Source organism: Corella eumyota, chromosome 6 (genome assembly GCF_963082875.1).
Source record: "Corella eumyota chromosome 6, kaCorEumy4.1, whole genome shotgun sequence".
Classification (NCBI taxonomy): Eukaryota; Metazoa; Chordata; class Ascidiacea; order Phlebobranchia; family Corellidae; genus Corella; species Corella eumyota.
Window position 1 is genome coordinate 462,554 of NC_137495.1, and position 24,385 is coordinate 486,938.

The 24,385-nt window shown below is 32.4% G+C and overlaps 3 protein-coding genes and 1 non-coding gene across 5 annotated transcripts in view; 1 reads left to right on the forward strand and 3 right to left on the reverse strand.

Moving 5' to 3' along the window:
* Nucleotides 1-15,825, reverse strand: part of LOC145754653 (protein spinster homolog 1-like) — a 63,914-nt gene extending 48,089 nt beyond the window's left edge. The window contains exons 1-14 of one of the 2 annotated variants that reach the window (XM_082570747.1): nucleotides 15,655-15,825; nucleotides 15,311-15,543; nucleotides 14,063-15,057; nucleotides 13,764-13,915; nucleotides 13,072-13,179; nucleotides 12,385-12,607; nucleotides 11,925-12,261; nucleotides 11,411-11,621; nucleotides 8,213-8,385; nucleotides 5,628-5,811; nucleotides 4,747-4,919; nucleotides 4,077-4,238; nucleotides 3,371-3,528; nucleotides 1,203-1,277 (exon numbers count right to left, since the gene is read on the reverse strand). The gene's annotated coding sequence lies outside the window, so the exon portion shown is untranslated. The remainder of the gene's footprint in view (nucleotides 1-1,202; nucleotides 1,278-3,370; nucleotides 3,529-4,076; nucleotides 4,239-4,746; nucleotides 4,920-5,627; nucleotides 5,812-8,212; nucleotides 8,386-11,410; nucleotides 11,622-11,924; nucleotides 12,262-12,384; nucleotides 12,608-13,071; nucleotides 13,180-13,763; nucleotides 13,916-14,062; nucleotides 15,058-15,310; nucleotides 15,544-15,654) is intronic. The other variant, XM_082570748.1, reaches the window with a different exon arrangement.
* On the forward strand, nucleotides 296-18,477 carry LOC145755263 (uncharacterized). The gene is made up of 58 exons (XM_082571486.1): nucleotides 296-372; nucleotides 461-526; nucleotides 985-1,062; nucleotides 1,211-1,279; nucleotides 1,453-1,527; nucleotides 1,642-1,719; nucleotides 1,898-1,969; nucleotides 2,096-2,167; nucleotides 2,571-2,792; nucleotides 2,865-2,999; nucleotides 3,381-3,548; nucleotides 3,687-3,758; nucleotides 3,842-4,001; nucleotides 4,056-4,240; nucleotides 4,385-4,502; nucleotides 4,767-4,941; nucleotides 5,062-5,246; nucleotides 5,635-5,829; nucleotides 5,898-5,978; nucleotides 6,132-6,286; nucleotides 6,454-6,654; nucleotides 7,002-7,160; nucleotides 7,274-8,139; nucleotides 8,223-8,403; nucleotides 8,479-8,663; nucleotides 8,894-9,017; nucleotides 9,090-9,218; nucleotides 9,274-9,363; nucleotides 9,435-9,613; nucleotides 9,676-9,770; nucleotides 9,847-10,268; nucleotides 10,338-10,507; nucleotides 10,565-10,692; nucleotides 10,756-10,970; nucleotides 11,075-11,177; nucleotides 11,237-11,357; nucleotides 11,415-11,614; nucleotides 11,749-11,872; nucleotides 11,938-12,276; nucleotides 12,368-12,570; nucleotides 12,677-12,842; nucleotides 12,920-12,994; nucleotides 13,058-13,156; nucleotides 13,225-13,364; nucleotides 13,496-13,705; nucleotides 13,771-13,926; nucleotides 14,109-14,324; nucleotides 14,392-14,560; nucleotides 14,625-14,796; nucleotides 14,866-15,041; nucleotides 15,096-15,253; nucleotides 15,368-15,607; nucleotides 15,670-15,821; nucleotides 16,213-16,377; nucleotides 16,715-16,894; nucleotides 17,033-17,207; nucleotides 17,355-17,532; nucleotides 17,592-18,477. Exons 1-58 carry the CDS (start codon nucleotides 296-298, stop codon nucleotides 17,744-17,746), a joined length of 9,654 nt encoding a protein of 3,217 aa, XP_082427612.1. The 3' UTR covers nucleotides 17,747-18,477.
* Nucleotides 13,943-14,015, reverse strand: Trnar-acg (transfer RNA arginine (anticodon ACG)). The gene has a single exon. It is a non-coding gene; the product is annotated as a tRNA-Arg (tRNA).
* LOC145754654 (homeobox protein PKNOX2-like) lies at nucleotides 17,922-23,755 on the reverse strand. Its single transcript, XM_082570752.1, has 11 exons — nucleotides 23,639-23,755; nucleotides 23,322-23,389; nucleotides 22,894-23,065; nucleotides 22,480-22,562; nucleotides 22,043-22,139; nucleotides 21,640-21,712; nucleotides 21,160-21,257; nucleotides 20,719-20,871; nucleotides 20,479-20,555; nucleotides 19,955-20,121; nucleotides 17,922-19,546 (listed from the first exon to the last, which is right to left on the reverse strand). The coding sequence occupies exons 1-11, from the start codon at nucleotides 23,687-23,689 to the stop codon at nucleotides 19,380-19,382; spliced, it is 1,206 nt and encodes a 401-aa protein (XP_082426878.1). The 5' UTR covers nucleotides 23,690-23,755; the 3' UTR covers nucleotides 17,922-19,379.
* Nucleotides 23,756-24,385: the final 630 nt, after the last annotated feature.

Genomic DNA, 24,385 nt, shown 5'->3' on the forward strand with positions numbered 1-24,385 from the left:
GGTAATCAATCGTCAATAGGCCAAGTGGTTAATTGCAGACTGTAGACATCTTAACTAAGATTTACAATAAAGTGAATGGTTCTTTCAGAAACAATAAATCTCCCACCTTAATTGAACATCACAATAAACGTGTCGTTTGACCTTACAAAGAAACTATTGTGACGTATACAAACAAAATTTGAAACAAAAAAAGAAAACGGTTTGTGTAACCAATTTAAATCTTAAATGACAAAAAAATTCAAAATTTAACTTATTCGAATTTTTAACTTTACGAAGCTGTACGTTCTAAAGAATAATGCTAAAGATTTGTTTAATTATTACGTTGGGATTTAGTGTAGTGACGTCACAATGCAATGGAGGAGGAGCGACAATGTAAGTGTGATGTCATAATTAAGTTATTAGTGTGTCAAGTGACAGTTCCAAATAAAAGTTTAAAAAATTAAATTTATTTTTAATTCAGAACAATTCATGATACTGATTTAACAAAATTTCCCTATTTGGAGGAAAATACCAATTTACAAAACCTGTGAGTGAACAAAATAACTAGTTACTAAATTAATTTTAAAGTAGTTTATTTGATTTTTTTGTGGGAAAGTCGAATGCGCGACCTAAACATAGAGTAACATAAGTTACTCTGACCCAGTCTCGAGTTGCCTGTGACAATTTGGGATATTATAGATTATAATTGCCCGGTAATTACGCTGCTGATTAAGTGCTGGCTCAGCAGGAGTTCATACAGTTTATAGCGCCTTGCTCAAGGGCGCTACAGCTTGAGATCAGTGGGGATTGAACCCACTACCTCATGTGTGGTGTAACAAGTGTTCTTACCACTACACCACGCTGCCGGTATTAAAAATATAAAGTAAAAATATAAAAAAGGTAATTATGATTGATCAAAATTTAAATATTTTTGTTTAAAATAAACTATAAGTTTCTTATTATTAAGTTTTAAATAAATTGAATAAAAAACATTTTTTTTCTCAGTTATTTGATTCGAAACGAAATAAGTTTTAATTATTCAGAAACTGAAGACCAAGTCTTACCACCATGTTTAACTCATGTGTAAGTTGTCAATATTTTTAATAATTAAAAATGACTTGGAACCAAAATTAAGACAAAAATAAATATTTAAATTTCCCAAAAAATACAAAAACATATTCCTTTCAACTAAAACTTTAATTATGCTAATTATCAATAATTACCTCAACAGAAACTTGGATGAAAATGAAATTAGTTGGATTCCTTCAAACTTATTTGCTGAAACAAATATTCAATCTCTGTAAAGATAAAAAAATTCTATTAAAAATTAAATAAACTAATTTTTTTAAATGTTTTATCAAAAATTTTTTATTAAAAAAAATAAATTTAATTATGTCAGTTAAAATTTTTGATATTATGACCTTACAAAGTTATTGTTATGACCTCACAAAAGTTTTTATTATGACATCACAGGGATTTAAGAGTAAACCAAATAGGACCAATTATTCCTGGCCATGCTTTCAGAAACATGTCACAGTTGATGTTTATGTAAGTAACAATGACCATTGTTTCTTATTGACAAAACCTCTTTATATTTAAATTTAAATAAACAAAACCTCTTTATATTTATATAAACAAAACTTCTTTATATTTAAATTTAAGTTCGTTTGAGGCAAATCAAATTACTCAATTATCTGAAACAGAAATGAATTATTTTGCAATTTCGCAGTTGGAACATTTGTAAGTAAATTCATTTTTAAAGAAAAAATATTTAAAAAATATCGTTAATAAATATATGACACACATTTATACCTTTTGTAGGTTTTATTAATTAATTAGAATTAATTAAAAATACTTAATATTTATTAATTATTAATAAAAAATTATTAATATTAATATATTTTGTGTTTTAATTTAGAGATTTGAGTCATAACCAAATAGAATGTATTCAAGCTCATACCTTTGACAACTTAAACTTGTTAACACAATTGTAAGTTTTCCAAGTTATCTAGGTTATAATTAAAATAAACATCACTTTTTAAGTTTGGTAAAATCTGGATGGTTTTTAATTAGGTTTTTATAGACCAAATGAATTAAGATGTTCGAACTTTTTTAGAAATTTACAAAACAACAAAGTTAAAGATTTTTCAACTTGCTTGTTCAAGGATCTTAATGAATTACTTCATTTGTAAGTTACAATATTAATTTTAGTTTAATTTAATCTTATATTACAGGTGCACATTTAACTCTACTCCCCTTTTTTGTTTTTGTATATATCTTTATCCTCGATGTGGGAAAGTCGAATGCGCAACTTAAACATTAGTTACTCCGACCCAGTCTCAAGTTGACTGTGGCAGTTTGGGATAATAAAGATTATAATTGCCCGGTAATTATGCTACTGATTAAGTGCTGGCTCAGCAGGAGTTCATACCGTTTATAGCGCCTTACTCAAGGGTGCTACAGCATGAGATCAGTGGGGATAAACCCACGACCTCATGTGTGGTGTAGCAAGTGTTCTTACCACTACACCACGCTGCCGGTCTTTAACCACCTATTATACATAGTTTTAACAAAATATTCTTAAAATTTAGGGATTTAAGTTCCAACAAAATGGCCGCAGTCACTCGAAACATGTTTTCAAATATGAGCAAATTAGAGCGAATAATTTTAAACAATCAACAAATAGAATATGTCGACCGAAAAGCTTTCATCGACTTGCCTTCAATAAGGGAAATATCTCTGAGTGGCAACAGACTTAAAGCTTTTCCTTACGCTACATTTGAATGGCAAGAGTGGCCAACTTTAACTTCTATGTAAGTGTTCTAACAGTTACAAACCAATAGTTGCACAATTACAAAAGTTGTTATTAGTTTTTTATGTTTTAGTCACTGTGACAACAACGAGATATCCTCATTATGGGACTACCCAGAGCAATCATTTAAAGGAAGAGAATGGGAATTATATTATCACAGAAAAATCAAGTTTTTACCATTCCGAAATTTAACAAATTTATCTCTTTTGTAAGTATTTCAATAACACATAATACAGTCAAAAACACTATGTTCATATTAGCTTATTTTTCACTAGTGTAATTTATGCTCTTAAGTTTTATCATAGTAACATATGTTACCCCTGGCCAGTCTCAAGTTGACTTTACTGCATGTTGCCCTTGAATAAAGGAGTACAACTGAATAAACCATAACTATTAAGCTTAACATAAACTAGCAGTCTAATAATTATATAATAAGGTTAACAAAACCTCGAACTACCAAACCAAAGGTTAAACTAACAAGTGGTACTCTATGTTTAGGCCATAAAGTTGACCTTCTTACATTACCAATCTTTTATATAATTTTAATACAGTTGATTAAATAAACATAACATAACTTACATTTCAACAGGAGTCTTCACCACAACCAAATAAGTGAACTAGACGCCGATATATTTTGTCCAATGCCAAGACTTCAACATTTATCTTTGCACGACAACTTACTTACTTCGGAAAGCATCCATGAAGATATATTTCTTTGTACTTCCAATCTTCATTACCTAGGATTATCAGGAAATAGGTAAATTTAAAAAATCACCTTTAAACTTTGCAAATTAATTTTACAAATTCTGTAAAATGTTAACATTTACTTTTCTGTTACAAACAAGTTTTAAAAGATTTTCAAAATGTGTTTTAATTTAAAATAATTTTGGTTTAGATTTGAATATGTCCCAACTGCAATTATTGGTAAAGAAAGATTGCCAAACATAAATGAGATTGTACTTGGGAGGTAGAAACTAATCATGTGTTTGAAATAAATCATCACTTTTAATAAGGTTAGCAAAATTTGTAACAACTTAAACATTTTTTTAGGAATGATATTTCCTACATTAAAACAAATGACTTTGCTGAGTTGGACACATTACAACATTTGTGGCTGGGTCATAACCAAATTGTGACCATCGAGGATAAATCATTTCCATCGAATCTAATAACCCTACACTTGGATAACAACAAATATTTAAGATTCACGGTAAGTTTTATGAATGGTAACACCTGTAAAATTAATATTAACAATTTTTTATAGCATCAAAAACCGTTTGCTAACCTGACCCAACTTTGTGAGTTATATTTGCATCAAAACTCAATCGACGTCCTCCCTCCACTGAGTCTACAAGGGGCAAGGAGTTTGGTTGAACTTCATCTTCAATTTAACATGATCGGCAGGATACCAAAGGAGTTACTGCAAGATAGTCCAGATGTTAGGGAACTGTAAGTTAAGATTAACAATTAAAAATTATTTTTTAAATTTAGTAAAAATATAAATTTACTTATAAGTATATATTTTAAATCTAATTTTAAATCACATTTTATCCATATATTTTTATAAGTTAATTAAAAATTAAACCATTTTAGGTTTTTACATTCAAATCAAATCACAAAAATTGAAGATGGGGCTTTTAGAAATTTAAAGAAAAACTTTATTTTTTTTTATCTTCATATTAATTGGATTTCTTATCTTCCAGACTCACCGGTATATTTTGTTTAAGTTAATATATTTATTGTTATATAAAGCAAAGAAGCAAAGCTTGATTTACCTTGTTGATTTAAAATATAAACCAATCAGCTGGGTAATAAACCAACAATATAAAATATGGAAGCAACGGTTCAATTTCGAAGTAATTTAACAACTAAGTTGTTAGGTAAAGTTGTTAGGTAAAGTTATCAATACCCGATAAGGTTTAAAATTGATTTTATATTAAAATTTTTATGTTAACCTTTGAATCTTGTGAATCAGTTTCATGATCTTTCAAACATGAATGTCCAACATTCGCTTCACATGGAAAGAAACAGAATCGAAAAAATTTCAACTTTTCAATTTTCCAACATTTCCATCTCTGATCATTTTTATCTCCATGACAACAAAATATCCAAAGTTGAAAGCAATGCTCTGTATAATATTAATGCTGGAGGTTAGATTGTTATTAGAAAATCTACTGTACATTTAAAAATATAGATCGTTAATTATTATTAACTAATTTATAATTTATTTAAAATCACCCTCAATAACTCAAGTTATTATTTTGATTTAGATAACATCTACATGAATGGGAACTCATTGAAATACATGGAAACAAATGCATTCAATAAGATCAAAGCTCAAGTGCTTGATATGCAGAATATCAACCCAGTTCAACTTAAAACTTGTACATTTAGGGAAGTTAATGTGAGGGATTGGAACATGAATGGGGGAATGTTACAGGAGTTACACACGGGGGTAAAAATTATCGCTTTTAATGTAATTTATTTTTCATTTTATTCATTTTCAATGTGGGAAGGTCAACTTGATTGGTTTTGGCTCCACAAAAGTTGTAACATTCAAAGCATCTCGCTTAAGGGCAATACAACATTTATAAAGATCGAACCAAAAACGTTATTTAGCAACACCGAGTGTTCTAACTAAAACTTAAATGCTTGTTTGTTACTTAATTTTCCAACCTCACTTATAATATAAACCCAAAACAAACCATTTACTTGAGAGATGCTTAAGGTTCTGGATTTTATTTTATTTGGGGGTAGGTAGCCTTTAGTAAATACATTTTTCCTTTCCCCCCTATTAGATGAATAATATACATAAATTTAACTAATTTAAACTTACATTAAAGGTGTTTTGCAATGTAAGAGTAACAGGCACTTTAAGATTGGACAACAACCTAATCAACCTAATAAACGGTCCAATATTCCAAGATGGAAGTTATGTCCATTACCTAAGATTGGGCTACAATATGATGACATCATTATCTGATGATGCGTTCGATGATGTCACAATTGATTACATAGATCTAGGAAACAATCAATTGGTAAATTTAAATTTAAAATTTATTTAAAACTTACAGGTGTGTTTTATTTTTAAAATATTTTGTTAAAGAAAGAATACCCACGAGCTTTAATTTCACGAAACTTTAGAAATATAAGTTTACAATCAAACCGAATTTCAACTTTAACACAAGTGAGCTAAATACTAATTTTTATTGACATCAACTAACAAGTTATATTAAAAAAGAAAAAATTAAATTCTTAACTGTTGTTAATAAATACAAAATTTCTTACAAAGTTTGCAGTTTAAAAATTAACTTTTTAAAACAATTTTTTATCTTTTTAGCATCTCTTTGTTGGTCAATCAACGACCAGATATCTCAATTTTAACAACAATGATTTAACAGAGTTAAGAAGTAGTTTGTTTGATCACTTGGTGGAGCTAGACACAATTCATTTAGCAAATAACAAAATTCAATTTATAGAAGATAAAGTTTTTGGGTTAAAGAATATATGTTCAATATTTACCTAAATAATTTCTGTAGAGTTTTGTAGAAGTAAAGGAATTTAATTTGTAATTTGTTTAAAGCTACTTATTCAATGGTAAGCTGCTAACTATCTTTCGAATGTTTTTAAAATTCAAATTGTGAAAACAAAATATATTTCAGATCACAACTAAAAAAGTTAGAATATATAAACCTCGCTGAGAACAATATTTACCACTTTAAGGCGCTAGAGGACCTGCCATCGTTATCGGAGTTATATTTAAACAACAGTTTACAACTTAAAACACTGGATTCCAATGCTTTTACTCAAGTTAAGGATTCCCTTACAAGATTGGGTTTAACAAATGTTCAACTATCTTGCAGGTTTAATAAATTTTTATTATTTAATCTTTAAAACAAGTTTTATATTTTTTTTTTGTATATGCCTTTATCTCCTCGATGTGGGAAAGTCGAATGCATGACTTAAACATAGAGTAACATCAGTTACTCCAACCCAGTCTCGAATTGCCTGTGGCAGTTTGGGATATTATAGATTAAGATCAGTTGGGATTAAATCCACGACCTCATGTGTGGTGTAGCAAGTGTTCTTACCACCACACAACGCTGCCGGCTATTACAAAAAAACATATTGTAAAAAATATATTAAATTAAAGTTTTTTTTATTTATTTATTTATCAATACCTCATTAACTAATTAATAATCATTTTTAGTTGTGATGTCATTAAATCATTATATGAGGTCAATGACATCATAATAGGGGGAACATGCATAGAACCAATCCCTAATTTATCCCTTAATTTTAACAATTCAATGAACTTAACTCATTTTGTCAACACCGTTAACATGACAGCATCATTGTTTATGTGCAGGTTTAAAATTTAAATCCTAATGTTACAATTTCAAAAAAATATTTAAAGATTGGCAAAATAAAACAATAGACTACTTTGTAATAGAACAAACTAATGAAATTGTTTTTATCCAGTGGGGTTAATATTTCTGCTGTTTCTGGTGATAATGACATCACAATCACATGGGACCACCCAGAGTTTCTATACTACGATTTTAGTAACAATATAACTGTAAACACCACAACAACTTACGACAATAACAATATAACTGTAAACACCACAACAACTTATGACAATAACAATATAACTGTAAACACCACAACAACTTATGACAATAACAATATAACTGTAAACACCACAACAACTTACGACAATAACAATATAACTGTAAACACCACAACAACTTACGACAATAACAATATAACTGTAAACACCACAACAAGTTACGACAATAACAATATAACTGTAAACACCACAACAAGTTACGACAATAACAATATAACTGTAAACACCACAACAACTTACGACAATAACAATATAACTGTAAACACCACAACAACTTACGACAATAACAATATAACTGTAAACACCACAACAAGTTACGACAATAACAATATAAATGTAAACACCACAACAACTTACGACAATAACAATATAACTGTAAACACCACAACAACTTACGACAATAACAATATAACTGTAAACACCACAACAACTTACGACAATAACAATATAACTGTAAACACCACAACAACTTACGACAATAACAATATAACTGTAAACACCACAACAACTTACGACAATAACAATATAACTGTAAACACCACAACAACTTACGACAATAACAATATAACTGTAAACACCACAACAACTTACGACAATAACAATATAACTGTAAACACCACAACAACTTACGACAATAACACACTTTCAACATATCCGTATTTAAAGGGGGTTCTCCTAAACGAGGGCTTAGATTGTCATTGTTTAAACGTCACGGGTGAGTTGGTTTTGACGCTTTGTTTATTTTGCAAAGATTTAAAAAAATAAAATTTTAATAAAAATTATGTTACCTTGATTAAGTTAATGAGACTGCCTCGAATTCAACCAATAACAGGACTTCAAATTCAACCTATAACAGCACTTCAAATTCGACCAATCAGATCACTTTAAATTCGACCAATAACAGCACTTCAAATTTGACCAATCAGATCACTCAATGTAGAAACTTCACAACGGTTGAAACCTGCGTTCAAAGTCAAATGTAAGTGACAGACATCAATAAGTGTGTAAATAAGTGTTTAGTTTAATTAATTAACAAACAATTTGTTAAGTGCAGAACCTACAACGTCACGTGTACGTCATCATCAACCGACGTTGTTCACAATGTGACGTCATCGATGACGTACACGTTCAATGACGTAGCAGCAGGAACGCTTTATCGTTGTTATGTTGAGTTGATCACCAGCCAGAGCGTGGGACTGAAAAGCGAGGACGTTTGGGTTCAAGTTTTCGATGTTCAGAGTAAGAAATATTTAAGTAAAAAGCGAGCGCGCCAGGACTCGAACCTATTTTTGTTAAAGCAATAAATATTAAGAAAATATTTTGAATATTTGAGTAAGAAATATTTTGTTAAAAACGTGCAAATGCAAATACATTGACCGCTTATATGAATATCTATTCGACATACATATATAAATATATAAATGCAATAAATTTTGATTTTATCAGGAACTTTATCTTTTTATTTTTAGCGGAATCAAATTTTAAACCAGAAAACGACTTTTGGATATTTCCAGTAACCTATTACGACTTTAGTGTCGCTAACTTCGACTTTTTTAATGACTATGACGTCACAAATCCTATCTACGTACCAAGGTAAGCGACGTAATATCTTACATTAATGAAAAATAAATTTTTTAACTGAAATTTTAAATTTTAAATTTTCAGTCCATTTGGGGCATCGCTGACGTCACCACCAACCAAGCTCTCTGATTGGTTCGTCGATATACCGGGAACCAATCAAGTGTTCGAATCAAATATATATTTAGAATATAATATGACGTCACATAAATACAAGTAAGTCAGTGTTAAAATAACTCGAAATATTTTTAATTTATTTTTATTTTTTTAGATTTTTCGACGAAAGTTTTTATCCGTTGGATGGTTTAGGATTTCGCTCCGAATCACAGCGAGATTGTGGCGGAATTTTACATAATTTCGGGTAATTAAAAACTTTTAATTAATTAAAACTTAATTAAACATTAATTTATAACAAAATCGATTTATTTTAAGTTTTACCAGCGCCATTCGAAGCGGGATTTTAATTCAAGGAGGTGAAGTTATAACCTTAGGTGGAGGCGATTATATTTGGTTGTTTATTAACTACGTCATAGTCGCACAATTATCCAACTATGATGACGTCACAATCACACCGTGTGCAACAATAACTCTTTCGGAACCATACAATCAAGGTAGACAACAAACATTTTTTTTGTTTTTTTTTAATGTTTTACAATTTTTATAATCTTTCAAGGTTGGGTAAATGTGACACGGATGACTGGTCAACTAGCAGGTGACGTATGTGTGACGTCATCAGTTGAAAAATTATCAGTTTTCCTCGATGTTGAGGTAAGACTTTAATTTAAATTTACTGCGTTACATAATATTTACTCAGCAGCCCCAACGTGCGGTGACTAATTTTTAGGTCGACGAGATTTATCATTTCGATATTTTCCACGTGGAACGAGAACCTTGTTCGTCACAATTCTTATTCGAGATAAGTGACGTCATATTTAATGTTAAATTTGTCAACTCAACCAACATGACGTCACAGATAACAACTACGTCACCAACACAAGCGACAACTGCGGCAACAACGCAATATGACGTCACCACTACGCAACAAACCACAACATTGGTTACTATGACAACCCCACTCGTCACAACATCAAACCCAACAACGTCATCAACAACAAACATGACGTCATCAACAACAAACATTACGTCACAAACCTCGTTCGATAACATCACAACAACAAATCCTCCTATTGACGTCACAATCACAATTCCTGAAAATATAATGATAGGAAGTTACGTCACAGGTGTAACAATCGGCGGTTCGACGAGGTTCGTATTGATAATGACGTCATAATAAAAGTGACGTCACAAAACTAATAAGTTAATTGTTTCTTATAGTTCATCAAGTATGTTCGAGGTTTCAATCATCGACGGAAATGACGTCAACAAATTCGCATTGTCAGCTGACAATCAAATTAATAAAACAATTGTGACGTCACCACCACCTAGTGGAGACAAACGAGTCGTGGGAGAGGTCGAATTTATCGATTGTTCGACAATAATTAACGGTAAATTAATTAATTTTGTTTAATTTAGAATTCTGGTTGATTTTTTAATTTTTTTAGAAACTCTGAACAATAATTCAATGACCCCTCCCACTATAACAACCAACCAATCAGAGGTCGTTATTTTACTTCACAATCAACTTGACTATGAGGTCACGGAAGTCTACTATTTAACAATCGCCATCAAGGTAAAAATAAGTTTGTTTTTTAATTTAAAATTGATGACGTAATACTAGGGTATTGTTACGTAGGATACAACGACCAATCAAATTGGTTTATTCGTGGTCAAGGTAAAGGTCAGTGACGTCAACGACAACTGCCCGAGTCTTAATTCAAGCGGTTTTACTTCAACCCTCTTGCGCCCCCCACTGAGCAAAGCTGACCCCATATTGAGGATAAACGCAACCGACAATGATAGTTCGATCAACGCTGAAATTTATTTCGTTAAATCAAATCTAACAATCAGGTTCAAATCGTTGTGATTAAATTAATTAATTAAATATTATTAATTAAAATATAACAAAGTGTTAATTCAACTTTTCCAACAAGTTTTTTAATTTAATTTTTTAGAACAAACGAAAACGATTCTGATTCAAGTTTTATCGATTTTGAACTTCTTGCTTACGACGGTGGTTTCCCTACACTGGGAACAACAATCAACGTCACAATCGAGGTACGTGACGTCATTTATACACGTCACGTCGACAGTTTATCAATTCAAAATATTTTTAGATTTCGAACACTTGTTTGCGCGATTCCACTACAGAATTTGATTATGACGTCATAATTACAAAGAGTGACGTCATAGCGGAGATTTACTTTCGTGTCCCGAAGTTATATTCGCAAGAATTTGGTTTGTACAAAATTTAAATTATTAATTAATTAAAATAACTAATTAAAACTTACCCAGAATGCACCGGTGCACTCGGGATGGCAGATTGTCGAATCCCTGATGATGTCATAAAGGTTTCATCGGCGAGCGTCGACGGTAGGAGCACGAGGGACGGGTTCTACGCGAGGCTAAATATCGAGGATAAAGTCAATTCGTTCGGGCTCCAAATTCCCGGAGCTTGGGTTCCCGAGATCAGTGACCGGAACCAGTGGATACAGGTGAGATCTGTGACAAATAAGTCCTTTTATGACGCCATATACTATATATTTGTTCTATGATGCTGTATACGGATAACATAATGTATATGACGTCACAACTTAACTGTACACGTCATAATTTAAATTGTTTTTAGATTTCCTTCGATGAACGAACCCAGATAAGTTCGATCTCGACCCAAGGTTACCCCACCCTCAATTATTGGATCACTTCTTACGTCATAATGTACAGTGATGACGCAATAACCTGGACAGTATATAGTGAGGATAAACTTTAATAAAATAAATAAATAAATAATTAATTATTAATTACCTTCGCGTTGTAGCTTCAACTTCTAATTTTACTACGTCACAAACAAACATGACGTCATCAACCAATGCAACATCATCTGCAAATATGACGTCATCAACCAATGTTACATCATCTGCAAATATGACGTCATCAACCAACGGAACATCGTCAGCAAATATGACGTCACAATCCAACGCAACGTCATCGGACGAATCAACGTTGCCAGGAAACAGAAATCCTGATGAAATTTTCACAAACTTTTTGGATCCAAATATTTTCGCGAATCATCTTCGTTTACTTCCGGTATCGTGGGAAAATGGAATCGGGCTCAGGATGGAAGTTTACGGCTGCTCCGAGGCTAAAAAACGCGCAAGTAAGTACATTGTTACTGTTACGTCACAATTATTAAATTGAAATTTAAATGATGTCATAGATAGTTAATTGTGATCTTATATTTACCACAGTTGAAATAAAATGTTACCCTTGTATTTCGTCATATTACTGCGTCGGTGACGGAACAATACTTCCTTGTGGTCGATGTCCCGATGACGAAACAATCGGTGATGTCACAATGACGTCATCACTGTTTAACGAGACTTGTGGAAGATCCCCGACCGAATATTCTTTTAACAAAGCTGATCGTTGTTTGACGTGTCCTGATGGTCAGGTGAGTGTGACGTCATAAGTAAGTGGGACGTCAAAATCTAAAGAAGAATTAAAATGACGTCAGGAAATATACAAAAACTCGTGACGTCACAAATTTCATTTTTTAGATTTGTCAAAACGGAAACCCTGAATGTTGTCCCAAGTTTCATTACACGTTGGGTTGTGACGTCACTACGTGTGACGTATGCAAACCTTGTGAACCCGGTAATGCGTGTCGTGGCGGGAAAATATTTGAATGTAAGAAGGGATCGTATTCAACCAATGTGAAGACAGGTTTAAGTCACGTGGTTGTTTAAATCAAAATAATTAAATTTTGTTAATTAGTTAGTTTAATATTAATTAATTCTTAGAATATTGTCAACTTTGTCCTCCCGGGACTTATAGTGACGTGGATGGCGCCACCACGTGTAAGAATTGCAGCCCGGGTAAGTTTAAATTTATATAAAGTTGAAACTATATTTGATTGACAGATGTTATATAAAACTTAGGTTACCATAGTTACCTTGGCGCGAAATCTTGCATCCCGTGTGGAGAAAACGAGTGGTCTCTAGCGCCATATAGCGGTTGTGTCGGATGCACCGGAGATTGTAAGATTCCTTCAAAATTTGTTCTGTAAAAAATGTTAATTAAATTTAAATAACTTTTAATTTTCTAGGTCCTTGCAGTTCCAAACCATGCTACCCTGAAGTTCAATGTTTAAATATTCTATCAACCAATCAGAGTTGGGGTTACTCTTGTTCAACTTGTCGTGTGGGGTTCACCGGGGATGGGGAGACGTGTGAAGATATCAATGAGGTACTGGGTTCGAATCCCGGTGAAGTTAAAATCGATTTTATTTACTTTTAACAAATTGTAGTTGCTATGAACCTATAAGCGTTGTAATAAATCGGTTAATTATGACGTCACAACTGCTTTATTGTCCCCAGTGTTCGATCCACAACCCCTGTTTCGACCCCGCATCGTGCACGAACGTGATTGGTGGATATTATTGCGACGGATGCCCACCCGGTTACCATGGCAACCCACATTTTGGGTACGGACTCGACGACATCGCGACTCCGCAGATTTGTGACGACATAAACGAATGTGACGTCATGGGGTCATGTGACCCGTTGGTCACGTGCAACAACACCATCGTAAGTCCAAAAATTTTGTCCTTAAATGTTTAAATTTATTTTAACTTTTAACTTTTACCTTACAGGGCAACTTTTCTTGTGGGCCTTGTCCCCCTGACTACACCGGTACTGGCGACACCAAGTGTCAGCTGAACAACCCTTGTGACGTCGTGCTGGTGAGAAGAGGATGTGACGTCATTGCATCGTGTGATCCAGTCAGCAACCATAACTCTGTGTGTGAGGTAAAAATAAAATCAGCGAGCGCGCCAGGACTCGAACCTGGAATCTTCTGCTCCGTAGGCAGACGCGTTATCCATTGCGCCACGCGCCCGCGATGTTAAAACTTCTAAATTTAGCGACCGCTAGAAAATTGTTTACCTTAACAGCAATCCAATAATGACGTCACAATACTATATTGTCTTAGTGTCCGCCAGGCACTGCAGGACCGGGGATTGCATGCGGACCAGATCTAGATTCGGACGGACAATCTGACATCTTTATTTCATGTGGTGATATTCGCGCATGCGCAGAAGACAATTGCATCGGGTTGCCGAACAGTGGTCAGGAAGACTCGGATGGAGATCGAAGAGGAGATGATTGTGACGTAGATGATGACAATGACTTCGTTTACGACGAAAAGGTGACGTCATAAACGATACAAATATAATTCTTTCCATTAATATTTAATTATAATTATGACGTCACAGGACAATTGCCCCTTTGTTCCAAACTACAACCCCAATGGACCCCAAGATGACGTAGACAATGACGGAATCGGTGACGCGTGCGACAATTGCCTCCTGTTAGCCGGGGAATTCCCTGACACGGACGGGGACGGATTGGGTGACGGTTGCGACGATGACGACGACAACGATGGTAAGCAATATGACGTCATGAGTGTAAATTCATAAAGTTGTATGACGTCACAAAATGTTTGTAGGAATTTTGGACGTTATGGATCTTTGTCCTCTTAATCCTGACGTCACAATAGGAGACATGGACATGGACGGAATCGGAGACGATTGTGATAATTGCGTCACAATAAGTAACTCGGGTCAAGTTGATTCCAATCAGAACGAAGTCGGTGATGCGTGCGATAATGGACGTGACAGGTGAGTTGTGACGTCACAAATACTTTTATGAGTTCAGAGTATCAATCACTAGTTTATGACGTCACACAGGGATGGTGATGGTGTTCTCGATTTTCTGGACAACTGCCAAGAAAGTCCGAACCCGTCTCAATCTGATTATGACGTAGATGGTTTGGGTGACGTATGCGATCCTGACATCGATGAAGATGGAAAACCGAACGATCTCGATCATTGTCCATTCACACCTGATTATAACGTCAAAGATGGTAAACACACAATTTTCTAAACAGAATAAAGAAATTAATAAAATCTAATCATAGATTCGTCATGCTTAAACGATTACGACAACGACGGAGTTAATGACGTCATAGACCATTGTCGCGACGATCCCAGTATCAATATGACAACCATGTTGCCCTACATCGAAGTTAATTTGAACTCGGGTTCACCTGGTGGTCAGTGGAGCGTGAATCACCAGGTTTGACGTCATTTTGCATTGATGACTTGATAAGCACATAAATATGACGTAACTTACCTTTAAGTGGAAATCATATCAATGACGTAATAATTTCAATGTTGTGACGTCACATAGGGAAGATCTGTAAGATTGGAAGAGGCGACAAATATTCCAGTGATGTTGATTGGACCTCAGAGATATTCATCCGCCGACTTCAGCGGAGGATTATTCGTCAACGAGGAAGATGGTGCCGGAAATGACGTAGGCATGGTGTTCGGTTACCATAACAACCGAAGATTCTACCTGGTCACCTGGAGACACAAACACGGAAATGACGTCAAAATGAAAACCGGATTAAAAGGAATTCAAATTAAAGTAAAATTTTAAAATATTTCTAGAATTTAAAACCGAGTAACACTTACAATTTAATCCGTTAGGTGGTGCGCTCGAGCACTGGTCCCGGTCAAGCGATGGCAGATGCCTTGTGGTCGAGTTACGATTCGACCAATCAGGTTGATTTAATTTATCACGAACCGACGCTGATTGGCTGGGAGTTCAGAACAGCTTACATATTCAAGATTCAGCACAGGTGAAGTTTGATCTAATGTTCAAAATAAAATAAAATTAATTTCCATTTGTTCTTGGTGCACGTAAGATATAAACTTAAAAGTTTTTTTTGTGTTTATTTATCCTCGATGTGGGAAGGTCGACATCACAACCTAAACATAAAGTAACATCAGTTACCCTGACCCAGTCTTGTGGATTTTAAAATTTGGGATATTATAGATTATAATTGCCTGATAATTATGCTGCTGATTTAGTGCTGGCTCAGTAGGAGTTCATACCGTTTATAGCGTCTTACTCAAAGGCGCTACAGCATGAGATCAGTGGGGATTGAAGCCACGACCTTCTAAAGTTAAGCCAAGTGTTTAACCCCCCCACCTCACCAAATTGTAAAACTCAAACTAACAAACTTACAGACCTTCAATCGGAGGCATCCGGGTTCTAATCTACCACCTTAGTTCACTTATAATCGACACCGGGTTCGTGTTCGACACTTTCTACACGGGAGGGCGCGTCGGAGTGTATGCAAATCAACAAGGTCACGTGATCTGGTCGAACCTAAAAGTTGAGTGTATGGAAAGGTAAGTGAAACAATCAAAAACTGTTCATTTTGGTTTTAAATTATCAACTTTTAAGCATGTCTACCTACTTATATGACTTAACTAGTTAAATGGCCAATCTAAAGAATGTTTTCACTTATTTGGGTAGTTACTATTAAATCCCTTACCATAATATGGTCACAACTTATATAATTAATTACATATTCTTTACAAACAGTGGTGTTATTTATGTTGGATAATTTGGACTTCTTTTAACGTCTACTAACCTTCATTAAATATACACAAATATTAGATGGTCAAACATTTTCTATATATTAGCAAGTTATGGAATTAATTTTAACCTTTATTTTACTTATAGAGCAAACAAAGCACTTCTATTGGTCAAAAGTGATCACGTGCTTCTACCAACTACGTCACAATTACAAATAGAAGGAAGTTTTACGATCGAATTTTGGGTGAAAATCGATGAAATAAATGGAACACAACCGATTATTTGCACACAAGATCAAACTGTGTTGTGTGTGTACGTCACAGAAAGGTAATATGACGTCATATACTCAAAAGTTTTATCTAAAACAGAGTTAAAAGAAACCGAAGATGTTTAATACACAGAATAGTGACGTAACGATAAACTAACTATTACGTAACAATACTATAATTATTACGTAACGTTAAGTTTAATCGAAGCCACGTACAATAATGACGTCATAAGCACGACAAACAACATATCCACTGAAGCGTGGCAACACGTCACACTCCGCTACGACCAGGAGGCATGTGACCTCACTTTATTGACCAATGGGAGCGTTCTTGGCGAGATGATTACGTCATCAGTGCCTTTATTAGATTGGGTAAGATATAATGACGTCACAAACAAATATTACGTAAAATTATCTTTATTCACGATTATTTAAGACGTCACAAACAAATTTTGCGTAGGATAATCTTTATTCAAGGTTAATTATAACGTCACTAACAAACACATTATTACATCACAGACAACATACAATGGAAACAAATCGTTAAACTTGATATTAGGGGGAAATAATTCGAGTTATTTTGGGGGGAAAATCGACGAAGTTCGGATCTACGATCGAGCTTTAAGCGACGTCGAACTTACCGATTACATCGCCGATACTGGATTGTTACGTCACAAATATCAAAGCATGCTGACAGGTAAAAATAATAAGGGTTTAAAAATACTTGAATCAAAATTAACATAATATAATTTCAAGGTCATTATGACATGAACAACCACGTGACTGGGTCGACACGGTTAAGTGACCTCAGTAACCAAGGCAACAACGGGGTCATAATGGGTCAACCAACTTTCGTAGAAAGTGAAGTCGATTTTGCGAGATACAAAGTCGCATACCCAACCGCTAGATGACGTAGAAGAGCGACAGACAATTCTCTGAAACTAATTAGTGTTGACAGTAGGTTAATAGTTTAGCCATATAATCGTTATGACGTCATAAAGCCAATAACAATCACATGACGTCACCACAAACCTATAGTTGTTACGTCACTGTAAAGAACTATTACGTCACAATCTTCACAATTTAAGTGAAACTTTTATTCGAGAAACGACAGAAAAACTGGAACTTTCGAGTAAATCGTGGCACAAAAAACGAGTTAAAATGTTTCAGCTGAAAGTAACTTTTGCTAAACCGAAAACATTTACAGAGTAAATAAAAGCAGTTTACTGTACCACTGTGGCACTAGTAAAGTGTTCAAAATAAACACACAAAAAAAACAATTAAAAATAATAAAAAAATTTGAATTTTCGGTATAAAAATGTAACACTACGATAAAAGTGACGTCACTTATCCGATGACGTTATTACAGTAATGACGTCACACATATACGTCATAACCTGTGTGCAGATTAAAATACAGTAACGATGACAAAATGTAAAATTTGTCTTTTCAAGACATTTGCACCAGAAATTGGTAAAAAAACTAAAAAAAATGTTTGTGTAAATATAAGAACAATTTTAAATGTTTGTTTATAAAATTATATTTTGTTTTATAGAAAGTTGTGCAGTGGATAGGTACTGGTGTAAATGTAGCACTTAAACTTATTTGTTTTATAAAAAAAAGTGAAATTAAAAGTTAGGAAAACAAATAAATTGTAAAGTAATTATTTTAACATATAGAAGAGCATTATATATAGCCAATTAAGTCCAATTAAGCTAATTAAGACCTTATGACCAGCTAGTAAGTTACATTTTGTAAGATATTTTACAGAAATTAATATTTCCAAAAACCATTAAAATTTAGATAAAACTTTTCCAATATAGCAATGTTTTACAATGTTAACATTACATAAGTGGTGATATATTATGATTCTAGCACCATTATAGTACCATGGTTGATGTACCGAGAATATTAATAATATTTAATTTATGTTTGTGTAACGAAAAATTTATAAAAATAAGTTGAATTAGAAAATGGGAATAATAATTAATTTTTCTATAAAAGTGTTGATAGTTAAGGCTAATTAAAACATAATTAAGTTTGTAAAGTAAAAACACATATTTGTCACTTGAATAAAAGTGTTAAATATTAAGTTAATTCAACTTTTCAAGACGTTGAACATTATTTTAAAGTTACAAAATTAAAACAAATTAAATGTGTAAAAAAACGTTCATAAATTTTACAATTTTAAAACCAAAAACAGTAAAAATTTAGCAATTAACCTTGTTTAAAGTAACTTACAACAAGGCATATTAAACAAGTTAAATTGTATCAAATACAAAGTATATAACAAAGTTAATTTTTTGTGTAAATATCTAAAAAAATAAAGGGCAAAAACGTAGAAATAGATTTAGGTTCCATTGGTTGCACATTTAGGTGAAATTTGATAAAAATGTTGTATGAATTAGAATCAAAGATGGTGTGTTTAATATAACTTTACCTCATAAGTTAAATGTGTATTTGTTTTGTTTATAAAAAAGTCTATAACCCTATATCTAAAATAGAGAAAGCAGTAATGTACCAAATACCCCAACCAAAACTTGTTTAATTGTTAACCATACTTAATACAGTCCCCTGCCCTATCCCTTCATTATAATGATGCAACCTCGTCGTGGATTGTAGTGGGTCGGGGGAATTCCCTCTGTAGGAATCTTCTTGGTTGTTGTTTGTGGTTGAGTTGTTGTTGTTTATTTCATCATTGTTTGATTGAACTAAAATGTTAGGAAATTATTTGTTTTTATATTTGTTTAATTTCTGGGTTGTGTAGTGGTAAGAACACAGGGCTTTACTACATAAGGTCCTGTGTTTGATCCTCAGTGATCATAAGGAGCATCCTTAAGTCTAACGTTATAAACAGTATAAAGATGACCTCCCGCTAAGCCAGCACTGAATCAACAGATTAATTACCGGGCAATTATAATCTATAATATCTCAAACTGCCACAGGCAACTCGAGACTGGGTTGGAGTAACATTTGTTAATTCAAGTTTAGACCATGAAGTAGGCCTTGTCATATCAGAAAGGGAAAAAACAAAAAAAAAGGGCATAGCGATGTAAAATGAAGTTAAAATCTAACACCATATACTTGGTTTAAATAACTTAACACTAACACTAGCTTACCAGTTTCCTCATTATTCTGGGTTGAACTAATTGGCCAGAAACGATCGGTGGGTCTCGTACTTTGGGGTCTTGATTTCTTGGGTTTTGACCCTGAATTAGGGGTTGCTGCATCAGGGTTACTTGCATCTAACATAGGTTGAAGGATTCTTCTTCGGGCATTTATAAACCTGGGAGTTAATAAGAGCTTAATACACTTTCCGGTTTAACAAACTTGAGGTTTAGATTAAAAACAGTCCCAATTTAAGATTAAAATCCTATCTGTTTAAAAATGAGTTTAGTGAACAATATATATACGTATATGTCCAATTTATAGGCCTTTAAATAAATAAAACTGATGTTTGTAGTATATGGGTAAAACTATTACGAGCAAATATAACTTAAAAGTTGTTACCATATTACAACAATTTAAATCCTTATTATAGGGGAAGCTTTACACTAGTAATAACAAAGTAATAAGCTATACATAGTTAGTTGGGACAATACTTTAAATAAACAGCAAAATGAGTAAATATTCAAAGACTTACCAGTTATTGACTTGTAGTAAGGTGAGGTTGGTTTGGGTTGCTAAAGTTCGCTTTTCATCTTCAGTTGGGTAAGGATGCTACAACACAAAACCAATTTAAATTTCTCCTATTAACATTTTTTAAACAGAACAGGCTTAAGGTTAAGTTAAAAATTTAAAAACAATTTTATTGCAGCTTTACAAACGTCTAAAAAATAAAAAAAAGATTATATTTATTAAAATAAAAAACAGAAGCACTGACCACTATGTGTGAAAAGAGCCATGACCTTAATATCTCTGTGGCATGTTTAGGAAGGACACCTCTCTTGTTTTTCCTCCCACTCTCCTCCATGAGGTTGGAACTTGGGTTTTGAAGGTGGTAGATTTGCTGGCTGGTGAGGCCTTGCAAGTTGTGCTGAAATAAGATTAAAACAAATTGAAAGGGTTTTTCTATTAACGGGTTTCAAAGTTATTAAATATACAAAGGTAAATGAGTTTAAATAATTGCATAACAACATTTATATATAGGTTCAATTTTTTATTGCTAATGAGAAAGTTTTATTTAACCTTTTACCCCAACCTACATTAAAAAATGCCTTTAAATTGAAAACAAATTTTATACTAAATTTCAGTAGAATATGGTTTCCAAATTTTAAATTTCATTTTCGATAACATAAACATGATACTATAAAGTTAAACAAACCTGTTGGTGTGGAGGGGAAACCCCCACTTGTGAGAGAGGAGTGGAACCGTCAATTCCATTCTCGTTTAACATTCCATCTTGTTGGTAAACATTGGTACCTAAAGATAAAACAAAGTTGGTGTTAATTACAACATTACCACAAGTCAACATTTTAATGAAGTAAAATACTAATTAACAATCTAACAGTTTTTTAAGCTAAAAGCTAAATTGGACATAATAGTCACTTTCACTTGGCCTAATTATACAAAGGTGTCATATATATTAAACATTGTTCAACAACCTCTTTTTATGTTTTAAGGTGTAGAATCCTTAGTTTGATTCCCACTGCTTTTATAACAAACATTTCCAGCAAGTATTACTCCAAACTGGTACAGAATAATTATAAATGTTTGTAGTTTGGATTGTAAAGTCAGCTTTCATATTTTTCCCACAAAGTTACACAAAACATAACAGGAAATATTAGGAATTAAGAGTTTATACCTTGCATAACTATTTCACCTTGGTGGTTGACTGTTACATTTGCATTCGGGGTATTTGCCATATTGTGTCCATTCTAAAATAATAACAATATTAAGAGATTATTCTCAAGTTTTATTTAATAAGTGTAACAAAAAATATATAGTTTTGTGTTTTATATACTAATTGCAAATTACCATTATTGGCACTATTACTGAGCATTTGAAAAGAAAAAGATTATGTAGTTAATAATGACAATAGCAATAATTGCATTTAGAAGCCACTTTTTATTGACTGATTACGATATTAGATAATAAAATTAAAAATGCTCTAAAATTATACAATTATGTATATAAATAAAATCATAACTACAATTAGTGTGCTTATTTTAAGTACTAATATATTAAACTGTTAAGTTATTACTTACAGGACCAAAATTATGTTGTGAATTCAGATCAAAATTTCCAATATCTGACCTCAGTAAGTTCTCACTATGCATTTTTCCTTTCAAACATGTGATATATCTGGAAACAATTTGTTTATTTAATTAATATTCAACCAACAGTTAGATAAACCTTTAAAAATGCTATGTGAAATGTATATTTAATTGAGGCATTTATAAATTAAAAATTAAAAACAATGTTTATATAACAAAGCTTAGTGAACAATATATATATAGTAGGCCTACAAAATAATATTTTTTATAGGCCTATAAAATAAACAAAAGTGCAATTGTGATGCATGGGTCAATTATCGCAGTCAATTATTAGCTGAGAATTGCAACCATATTGTGACAATTAAAATATTGACTGCAAATGGTTTATCAAAGCAAAAAAGCTGAAATTGTTTTAATATTTCTCTCACCTGTGACAGAAGTCTTTACATAATTCGTTAACTTTCTCCAACTCCAATAAATGAATTCTTAAAACCTGGATTGCTTTAATCATCTAGATGGAAAAAAACACATTAATTAAATACTATTAAATATTATTTTATTTATTATGCATCAATTTCCAAGTTAAATTTAAACTGCTTCCATTCTAATCAACCTTAAGTAAATTGCTTTAAACAGTGGGAACTTCTGCCAAGTTAAAATCCAATCGGCAGCTTAATTATCAAGCAATTATAATCTATAATATTCCAAACTGCCAAAGTCAACTTAAACCTGGGTCAGGGTAACTGATGTTACTCTATGTTTAAGTTGGGAAGTTGACCTTTCGACAGAAAGTAAAATTTGCATAAATACTAGACTAAAAGTACTTTAAAATTTAAACTTACTAAGTTATCAATTTCAGGGTTGTCAATAAAAATTGAGGTCATAATATTCTCATGCTGCCGAACAAATTCTTGAATGTCGTCATCGTAAGCATTAGAAGAAGGAATCTCTTCTCCTCTCGTGGCTCTCTCACATTTTTCAAACAATAACTCCAACAATACAAACAATGGGTGCCTGTGTGATGTCATAATTCGTAAAGTTATAGGTTTCCTATATCTATATTTAAAAAAGCCTCATGGACGATAAATGAATGTCTAATTTAAATAATTTCTTTAAAATTAAAAAAATGTCATTTGTAAAGCACATGCAAATTAATACTGCTTTAGACTATTTTTTGGAACTATACCAAGACTGTAGATGCAATTCATACAACAAGATTTAAAGTTATTAAAAATATAATTACGCTTATTTTTACACTAGTGAAACTTACGTTTTAATGAGTTGTTTATCTTTTTCGATCTGTGAAGTTTCATCCAAATTTAAACCTTCATTAATTTCCTAAATTAAACAAGAACTATGTTAATATAATGGGTTTAAATTTAACAAAAACAGATGTATATATCTATTAAGTGGCATTCAAGTATAAAGTTTAGCAAAAATATCTTTTTGGACACCATTTTTAAATATTTATTTTAACCTTAAAAATGTAAGCAAGCAATCGATTATTAGGTTGTACCAACTTTAAATAACTCTTACTAAGCACTTGATGGATAATGACAACAAAAAGTTCTATTTTATTAAACTTACCTGGCTTTGAATTGCATTATTATATTGCTGTTGTGTTGAATCCCGATTCATTCTTCAACAGATTTTAAATCCCAGGTTTCTACATTGATTTTAACTTAGTTATCAAATTATAAACCTAAATAAAAAAGGAAAAAAAATGATTAAAATAAAACTATTGCTAAAAATACTAGAAATTTTTATAACCCCCCCCCCCCCCCCCAAAAAAATGGTTTTTTAAACTTTTTTTTAAACTCAAAAGTTGCACAATTTCGAACTGACAACACTTTACACCAACTCAAGAAATTCAAAAGGAATAAACAGAATTGTTGTCAATAAACTGCCGGCATGATTCACATTTAGGAAGTTATTGATTTGCATAGTTGCATAAACATCCTTTAACCATTCTATGACATTTGTGGCAGGGAATTCAAATCTCATGTAGAAACATATGGCATGAAACAAATAGGGGTTGTAACTGAATATGAACAATGTGTAAAGAATTGTACGAAAATTGTTAATTTAACTATATATAAGTTTTGATTGCAGCTTTAGTTGGGGTAATATATATACTTAAATACTCTTAATAACAACTGAGTTTATTATTATTCGCTTATATAAAATATTGGTTTAACTACCCCATTGCATTTGCAACTCAGAAATTTCATTAAAACTACAATTTACTTATATCTGTGTATATATAATGTAATTAACAGATTATTAAGACACTGCATTACAAAATAATATCAACAATTAATGCATTTTATACTG